Source organism: Engraulis encrasicolus, chromosome 12, assembly GCF_034702125.1.
Source record: "Engraulis encrasicolus isolate BLACKSEA-1 chromosome 12, IST_EnEncr_1.0, whole genome shotgun sequence".
Classification (NCBI taxonomy): domain Eukaryota; kingdom Metazoa; phylum Chordata; class Actinopteri; order Clupeiformes; family Engraulidae; genus Engraulis; species Engraulis encrasicolus.
In genome coordinates, this window is record NC_085868.1 from 22,102,276 (window position 1) to 22,112,275 (window position 10,000).

The following is a 10,000-nucleotide window of genomic DNA, read 5'->3' on the forward strand; positions in this document are numbered from 1 at the left end:
CCAATATACTGTACAGGAGAGAGAGAGATACTTAGTAGCAGAGAGAGAGAGAGAGAGAGAGAGAGCCTGCCAGCTTGTGTGTTCATGCATGTGTTGTGTACACATGCGTGCGTGTGTGTATAAGTGTGTATAAGTGTGTGTGTGTGTGTGTGTGTGTGTGTGTGTGTGTGTGTGTGTGTGTGTGTGTGTGTGTGTGTGTGTGTGTGTGTGTGTGTGTGTGTGTGTGTGTGTGTGTGTGTGTGTGTGTGTGTGTCTGTGCTTGCGAGTTCATGTGACACATAGCTTCTCACCATTCTGCATGAATGTTATGTATTAGTCTTTGACATGCACACATCTTCCCTTCATGTAGCCCCAGGTCTGACTGCAGCAGGTGAGCTTCATTTGTTCTGTAGTACCACATCAGTTCCTCTGATGGATACTCCCGCCGCACCACATGTACAGGACACACAACATTAAAAGAATAACCCCATGTGTGAAATTATGACAACGTGTCGGGAGGTGTTATGACTGTCAACTTACAAGTGTTAAATACACCCCGACTGTCCCACGCCTGGCTTCAGACAGGCACCACGCCTGAGATCTTTCAGCCATGAATATTATACAGAAACCCTGTATTGCCATCTGGCAAATAGATCCCAGCTCAAGAACATTAAACTATCTGGCAAGGTACATAATGTTCATTTTTTCCTCCTTCTCAACATGTAGTCTGAAGAGGGACCAAATTTGGCCTGCATGCTATACATGGGTTCTCAATTTTTGTTTTCCCCTGGCTGCACGACCCTGGCTGCGCACAACTCAACCTCCGATTGTTGGAAAACGCTGTCTGTCAAAAAAAATTGCTCACGTGGTTGGCTGCCAGTGTCTTGCCCCTCCTCACAACACTGTGTTTATAAACAAAAAAAACCTCACGTATACAGTAGACTGAATCAGAGTGCTCTTTCGATGTCTGGGCGAAGGCCCATTAAGATTTTGATGTCTGAGGTCTGACTTGACTAGGTAAAGTGTTGATTGACCAGGATGCATGACAATAGGCCTACCAACAGGTGGCGCTGTGGTGTAACAGTAGAGGGCAGAGGTCATAGTGGTCAGGCTGTATGGATGACCATCACTGCACTTGATTCAGCTACCAAAGAATGTTTTTTTGTCTATACATTTGGAATATATATATATATATTTATTATATATATGAATAACAAATAATATGCATGTATTATTTGTATTTTTTAGTTTTGCCTCAATCAATAAGGAATGCTCATGTGTGTTGTATGGATGATCTTAGAGAAGTGATGGGCTAATGTTGGTTTAATCAAGACTTTTTAACTTCAGTAAGGGGTGTCTCAAAAGTTCTTCTTCATCTTTTCATGGCTGTTTGGACGCCCCAAGTTTTATTTATTTTTTGGTAAGCACTCTTGTTTTATAACTCACCCAATGAAGCAGTCCCTTCGCTCTCTTTTTAGTGGCACATGAAGATTGGAAAATGAAAACTCAAATTTTTTTTGCCTTTCAAGAAATAACTGCATCTAACAATGTGTCAGCTAGGCCCACCTTGTGTGAAGGACAAAGGTATATTTTTATGGTTTTATGGTCTCCGAAACTTAGCCTGTGGTATTGACTGTACTGTTCAGCAACACATGATTAAAATAAAACAAGAGCGTCATGTGGTAGATTTGACGGTAATAATCCATCATCACACCACCCAGAGGAGTGGTTCAATTGTATACATTTTGAAGTCAACCACCTCTTCCAACAGCAAAATTTCATTTGTCGTCATAGAACTTTGTACACACACACCAACATATGTGCCTCTGCGTTATTTGACACCACACACAAACACACACACACACACACACACACACACACACACACACACACTGGTGTGTGGCTGTGTGTGAGACTACGTTTCTTCCTGTTAATATGTGGTTTAGTTTTAAACATGTCCAGATGTTGGACTGTACCAAGCTCGCTTTTGTATTACAAATATGGTCCTTTCTTGAATATCGTCTAAAATAGTTGGCCTACCTGGTAGTGCATGGACATAGCACACAGAGGTCCAATGTCTCGTCCTCTTGAGACACAGGTGGGTATTGTTTTAGACTAGTAGTAGTTGCAGTTTGTGAAAAATACATCTCATGTATTCAGGCCATGTTATCCAAAGAGTTTGTCAGAGATCATAAAGGGGATGGGGCTGTCCTGGGATGAAGTACAGGCCAAAGCACGAGACAGGGTTCAGTGGCAGCGTATGATTGCAGCCTTATGACGAAGAGCATACAGTAAGTAAGTAAGTAAGTATCCTAAGAGTTTAGTCATGAGCAACTGGACCAACTATATCTATCACAGGTATGGTCAGTAGACCGGACAGTATCTCTCCCAAAAAACAAAAAAAAACAAAAAAAAGCTTTTTCCCAGCTACAGTCAGACTAGTGACCTATATATGTTTTTTTTATTCTTTTGCTCTCTTTGATTTTTAAATCACTTTTTTGAATGTCGTTTGTCTTTTTACTTTCTTCGGTTAAATTCTATTTATTGACTCACGGGGCCGGCACAAGAGTTCCTTTGTGGACCACTAGTCCAGGCACAAATGGCAAATAAAGAACTTTGAACTTCTTGAATATCTTGTAAACCACACAGCCCCAATAACTAGGTGAGTGTATTGTGGTGGTTTGTATTATGGTATACTATAGGCTAGTTATGATGACTCATGTCTTTCAAAGTTCTCGTTTATCCAGGTCATGTTATTTAATGAGTTAAGTTGTACGTCACCTGGCTGGCCTCCTTTTGGAATATCTTAGCTGGTCCCTTATCTTTGGGTGGGATCAGCCATCTGTAAGATAATTCTGATGGGTCTAAGAAAATAAACACAGTGCTAGGCAACAGATATGACTTCATTTAGCATGCTATAGGGCTTTATATCACACTTACATTACAGATCATTTCATTTCCATTTTCTGTCTTTTTTTTACCCCCAATACAGAAGAAGTATGTTCTCTTTAGTCTCAGCTGACTTCTACATCATTAGAGTATAGACGCTCATTAGAATGTAGGTCAACACAGGAGGCTTGGTTCTACTGACTGATACCCATATTCATTTACTTATACTAGTGCAAAAGAAGCAAGAGGGTGAAAAAGAGAGAGTGATAGAAACCTGTATGCAAAACTTGAGAATGTGTGTGTGGGAGAGAGAGAATGTTGCTGCCTTGTATTGGTGTGTGTGTGTCTGGAAAAAGTAAGGGAGTGAGAGGAATTTAAAAACCTATTTTCATTTTATTTGATGAAACTGTACAGATACAAATGACCTTGTCGCATCAAAAAACCGATCAGGTAGAAAACAGCAAATATTTTCTTATAAATACATATATTCTTTTGCACAAAAAAAAATTGTGACTATTTACATAACATGTATCTGTGCGAGTTTGCATAACCTTACCTTACAACTATTCACAATGCGCACACTGCTGCCTACCCTACAGTATCCCAATGGGTTGTGTGGTCCCTCCTGGTGATTGTCTATAGGGGAGGTGGTGACGAATGACAAAAGATTACTGGGGCCTATACTACAAAGCTGGTTCAGGATAAGTTAAGGGGTAAATCGTCTAATAGAAGAGCCTGGAGTCCTCATTTTCATAAGAAAAGCTCTTGTATTAGATGATTTACCTCTTAACTTAACCTTAACTTATCCTGAACCAGCTTTGTAGTATAGGCCCCTGGGTAGCATCTGAAACACTCTTGGTTAAAACAAGGTAAAAAATAACAACAGACTAAACATTCAAATAATAGGTAGCTATGCCATAGAAGGATTTTTTTCTTTTTGAAGCAGACATTGCTACAAAATGCAACAAAAATGTAAAAAAAAAAATGTTTGTAAAATATGAAAACAAAAAACAATTGTTTAAAAATTGTAAAATGCAGGGACACGCTCAAATGATAAGACAACCATGGACGACAAGTGCAAACAACAACAAAAAAAATTACATGGTATGTATGGGCTTTGAAACGGACATTTTTTTTTGAAGAAACAAGAAAAGCTTATGAAAGTGAAAAAGGAAAAAAAAGAATTGAATATAACAATATATCGATGTAGCAGGGTTACGATTTCACTGCACTTGGCACTTCGTGTGTCACCTAAATGGCACATTTTTAAGCATTTTTCACTGTCCAGAAGTCCTTGTCAGAGTTGGGCCATAACAGAAGTAATAGTAACAAAACGTTCTTTGGATTAGTTTTTCTTTCTTTCTTTCTTTCTCTCAGAAAGCCTCTCAGAGCTTGGGAAAGTTGGGTTGGGGAGAGAGGGGAGGGCTATGGTCCTTGGATAAAAATACAAAGTAAAAAAAAACTTCTGAAAGGCCTCGTCTAAAATCAGTCAGGAAAGTCAGTCAGGTCATTCATTCTTTGCGCCTTCCTTGGCACACATTCTCCCCCACCCAACCCAATCCAGCCCCCACTTCACCCTCCATTGCAGTCCACAAGTTCTGCCCTGCACTGCACTGTTCTGCATGTGTCCATGCGTAGTACATGTGTTAGGCCTCAACAAGGCCAAAATGTCTCTATCATTTTTAGAGTCCAATGCAGCCAACAACGTCCTGGCCCAAGACCATGGAACAGAGTCCAATGCACCAAAATATGACATGTCCAAGGCCACAGAACAGTGAACAGTGAAGCACAGTTCAATGAAGCCAGTGCAGCAGCACCATGGAACCAAACCAACCAGGGGCCGGGTCGGAGTGGAGTGGAGTGGGCCAAGGAGGTGGGGGGACTTGTGTGGGGAGGGGAGGGGAGGGGAGGGGTGGAGGGCTCTCACACGGTGGTCTCCCCCTGGTTGCTGCTGCTCAGCCGCTTGTAGAACCGGCGCCAGGACTGCAGCGTCTTGCCGGACCAGATCCAGAAGCCGGAGGTGATGCCCACGATCATGGTCATCAGGTACTTGATCATGAAGACGGTGAAGTCGGGCGTCATGGGCGCAAAGTTGTTGTACGGGCAGGGCACGGCGAAGCGCTTGCAGGTCTGCATGTGCCAGGTCTTCTCCCACTGCTCGCGGAAGGCCTGCTCGTAGAAGTAGCACGCGATGACGATGGTGGCGGGCACCGTGTAGAGCACCGAGAAGACGCCGATGCGCACCATCAGCTTCTCCAGCTTCTCCGTCTTGGTGCCGTCGTGCTTCATGATGGTGCGGATGCGGAACAGCGAGACGAAGCCGGCCAGCAGGAACGACGTGCCGATGAAGAGGTAGACGAAGAGCGGCGCCAGCACGAAGCCGCGCAGCGCGTCCACGCTGTAGATGCCCACGTAGCAGACGCCGGTCAGGACGTCGCCGTCCACCTGGCCCATGGCCAGGATGGTGATGGTCTTGACGGCGGGCACGGCCCAGGCCGCCAGGTGGAAGTACTGCGAGTTGGCCTCGATGGCCTCGTGCCCCCACTTCATGCCCGCCGACAGGAACCAGGTGAGGCTGAGGATCACCCACCAGATGGAGCTGGCCATGCCGAAGAAGTAGAGGATCATGAAGAGGATGGTGCAGCCCTCCTTCTTGGTGCCCTGCGCCACCGTGCGGAAGACGTCCTCCTTGAACTTGTCGACGCACACCACCTTTGCAAATACAAGACGATACAACGTTAATTTATGTAGAGCACGCAGTATCACAACTATAAAGTGTACACACCACCACCTTGCAATACAACATACATTTATAGTATTAGTATAGTATAGTATAGTAGCCTATACATTTATGTGCAGTATCACAACTATGAAGTTGAATTCAAAGGGCTTTCAAAATACACATATACATTCACAAACCAGCTCTGCAGGCTACAGCACGGCACCAATTGTCCGGGGTTCACGTCAGAAAGTGCACACACATAATGACAATAATCAAAGTCCTTAAACAAAAGATTACCTTGTCCTCGAGCAGGAAGCCCGCGGCGTAGGCCACGGCCACCATGAAGTAGCAGCCCGAGAGGAAGATGATGGGCCTCTCGGGGTACCGGAAGCGGCGCATGTCCACCAGGTACGTGAGCACCGTGAACAGGGTGCTCACGCAGCACAGGATGGACCAGATGCCGACCCAGAGGCGGCCGAATTTCACCTCCTCCTCGCGGAAGTACATGAGGCCGAGGCTGTGCGGCTCCTTGGGCTCGCAGGGGGCGCCACAGTCCTTCACCCCCATGAACTGGTAGTTGAGGTAGGAGGGCACGGTCAGCTGCAACGGGCAGGTGAAGGGCTGGTGGTTCGGTGGCCCCACGGGGGAGAAGGTGACCAGCTCCGGGAGGCGTGGGGTCGGGTCCGACGTCGGGGTGTCGGCCACGGAGGTGTTTTGGCCCACGCAAATCTCCCCGGCGCCGTGGACGGGGAAGTTTTCGCAGCGCAGCCTCTCCGGCCACTGGAAGCCGAATTTGTTCATGAGCGCCTCGCAGCCCTGCCGTGCCCGGTCGCAGAGCGACCTGCACGGGGGGATCGCCTGCTCCAGCACCGTGCACACTGGCGCGTACATGGAGCACAGGAAAAACTTGAGGTCCGGCGAGCACTGCACTTTGACCAGGGGGTAGAACTGGTGTACCTCCAAGCCGGCGTCCTCCTGGTTTGTGTGACCCAGGAGGTTTGGCATAATGGTCTGATTGTACGCGATGTCCGTACACAGAGGGATGGAAATGGCTTGACAAAAGCCGTGCTCCGGTATGGAGATGCCCTTCTCTCCGTGATACTGACCCCCACACGGCTGGAGCAGCAGGAGCCCCAGCGCCAGTGTGTACCTCGACAGTAGAACAAAGTCCCAGGTTTTGGTTACCGCCATGATGATGAATAGCCTACACACTCAAGTCGCGTAAGATTCGAGAAGTTCCCCAAATTTCGGTGCGTAAAGATAGTACCTGTACAATCCGCAACAAAATGACCAATTTTCTTTCCGGTTATACAAATATAGTCCCCTAGATGCGTTGTGGAGGATTTTCAAACTACCTTGGCTTGTTTTTCAGCAGTCCCGAGTATCCTTCGCATTCCTTTATCCCCCCGTCCAGGCACTCAAGGAAAATGGTGGATAGTTAAGTTTTCCATGCTCCAATTAAAATGTGCTTGGAAAAACACACGTCCAACTGGATGAGAAACGTCCATGCGCACCAATTTCCGACACTTTCAAGAGTTTTGTAATCCTTTTCGTCAAAGTACTAGATTCCGTTAGCTACCACGGAGGCATACGTGTAACGTTGAGGATCAATTTTCCCGTGGAAGTTGTTCACTTCTTCGATGGGCAAGCCGCTCCACTGCAAAGTTCAGTCGAATCCGCATGGCATTCCAACACTCCTTTTCGCACAGAAAACGGATGATAACTTTGAATAAACTTCATAAACCTCTGCTTTGCTGGGTACTAAATCGCCACAACGATTCACAATGGACATGCGTTTACCCGATTGATGAGTTTCCTCCGCATCGACGCCTATCTTCTCTCTAAAAAGTTGCCACAATCCCAGAGCGATGATACGCCGGTTTCTAGAAGCCCCCCATTCACAACGCCTCAACTCGCACCGTGGGGCGCCTTGAAACTCAGTGGTCTGGGCCAATCGCGTGCTTTGTTTTTCTTAGCGCTACCTCTCCCATTGGACAGCCAACTCGAGACAGAAAGGGCGGAGATGTTGGAACTTTTTTAATGAAGTCTTTTGCGATTTAAGTCGTCCCAAAGTTCCCCAGCGATTTCAGAAGTATGCTATAAAGAAGCCTCTTTAGTTACTGGAAACGTAAATGTGGGCTAATGTCCAATTTGCGCACCTCAATATCTCGTTCCATTGCTGAACCCCAAAATTGGTTTGGCCAATGTAGGTGTCTTATTTCAGGGTGGAGAGGAAAACCCCACTGCTTCTTGTAGGTTTATACTTGTAGGTGAAGAGGACGAATGGCAACTTCAGTTCTCAACTTTTCTTTTTCTTAATGCTTAGTTTAATGCATGTTGCCAATGTTATTTTCTTCCCCAAATGAGAAAATTACTTGCATGATGATTGCGTCTTAAATTAATTCCACTACGCACCAAGCAAGGACCATTTATAGCCTACGTAATAAAGATAATTCAGTGAAGGTCTGGTCTTTGGGGAGCAGTGGAAACGAGCGTCACACAATTTCGTGATAGCCTTATACCATCGGTAATTTAACAGGGCAATTGCGAAACCAATTAAGTTAACGGCAATTTAGCGTCATCTCGATAACGAGAAACATTTTGGCCTCTAATCAGCGCAACAAGAAAGGTGATAAAGAGGGTGGAGTTACCACACGGCTGCAAACAAATGCAACATGCCACATACAGGACACTCGGACCGGAAAATTAACATTTGGTGGTCTTCTTGACTCACCATGCATGGAGTGGGGGGACTTGTGGATTTCAACTGCTGGCGAGTGACCAAACACAAACACACTAGAATATACATTTAGGATTTCATAAGCTTTAGCCAGATGTTCTTGGTATTGCGCAAGTTGCCAATAGCAGTTTAATTTGCTCTGTGCGCAAAGATCTAAAGTCTTGAACATAATGAAGTAGGCCTATGTTTGAGGCTACACTGAAGAGACAGTGGAAACACACAGTAGCCTTCTTTAGTCCTCTTTTCAAAAGTGTTATAATTTTCATTTGGGTTGTTTTGTGCTAGGCAATAGTTTGAAGTCTAAGTATTTGGCCTTCAGGATGTGTACTTTTAATAAGAATGATTCACACTGAAATATAATCAGCTATTTTAAAACTAAAAGGGATTCCTTATAGTCATGCCAAGAACAAATACATTTTTCATCTTGTGCATTCCTTTGAGAGCCCAGAAGACAATATTAACACAGTCATGCAACATTTGCTTCTTTCAGTAAACTGTACTTCAATCAACTGTCACAGATAGGGAGATGAGAGTTAAGCTGTTTTTAATGGAATATTAAATGCCCTGTTCCAAGTTACACACACACACACACACACACACACACACACACACACACACACACACACACACACACACACACACACACACACACACACACACACACACACACACACACACACACACACACACACACACATCATATACACATTTTAAAGTGAAAGTGAAAGCCCATTGGGAAACTCCAACTCCCTTTGTCATTGTGACACAGCACTCCACAGCACACAAGTGAACACTGCACACTGCACACAACGAAATTGCATTTTATGCCTCACCCGTGCAAGGGGGCAGCCCTCAGTGGCGCCCCATGGGGAGCAGTGCGGTGGGACGGTACCATGCTCAGGGTACCTCAGTCATGGAGGAGGATGGGGGAGAGCACTGGTTGATTACTCCCCCCATGTGTGCGTGCATACTCACACACACACACACACACACACACACACACACACACACACACACACACACACACACACACACACACACACACACACACACACACACACACACACTTGTGAAAAATAGAAAATGTGAACTGATAAAATGCAGTAGGCTATATATAATCAGTGCGACAATGCAGTATAGGCCTATGTAGGCTACAGAGTAAAAACTTGTTGGCCCATTTACAGAATACCAAAAATATGGTTTACAGATACTACCAAAAGATAATTTATTACAACTGAACAGGCCCTATGCCCACTAGCTACTCAGTGGCCATTTCCATTGCCTCTCTCAAAAACTATATAGGCCTATTGTAGCCAACAAATAAGAAAAGAAGTCAGTAGACAAAACTGGACCAATGAACAGTGGGACAGGAAATGAGTAGGAGAGAGAGACGGGGAGGATCAGAAAATGACCTGGCATGGGAATCGAACCCGGGTCGCCCATTTAGCAGTCCAGTGGGCAGTCATGGGTAAGCAGTGTCAGACTTGTAGCCCAAAGGTTGCTGGTTCGACTCCCAACCCGCCAGGTTGGTGGGGGAAGTAATTCACCAGTGCTCTCTCCCATCCTCCTCCATGACTGAGGTACCCTAAGCATGGTGCAACCACGCCGCACTGTTTGGGGCGCCATTGGGGGCTGCCCCCTTGCATGGGTGAGGCATAAATGCATTTCGG

The 10,000-nt window shown here is 45.6% G+C and overlaps 1 protein-coding gene across 1 annotated transcript; it reads right to left on the minus strand.

Moving 5' to 3' along the window:
• Positions 1-4,712: 4,712 nt before the first annotated feature.
• Positions 4,713-7,493, minus strand: LOC134459408 (frizzled-7-A-like). Its single transcript, XM_063211758.1, has 2 exons — positions 5,888-7,493; positions 4,713-5,580 (listed from the first exon to the last, which is right to left on the minus strand). Exons 1-2 carry the CDS (start codon positions 6,779-6,781, stop codon positions 4,792-4,794), a joined length of 1,683 nt encoding a protein of 560 aa, XP_063067828.1. The 5' UTR covers positions 6,782-7,493; the 3' UTR covers positions 4,713-4,791.
• Positions 7,494-10,000: the final 2,507 nt, after the last annotated feature.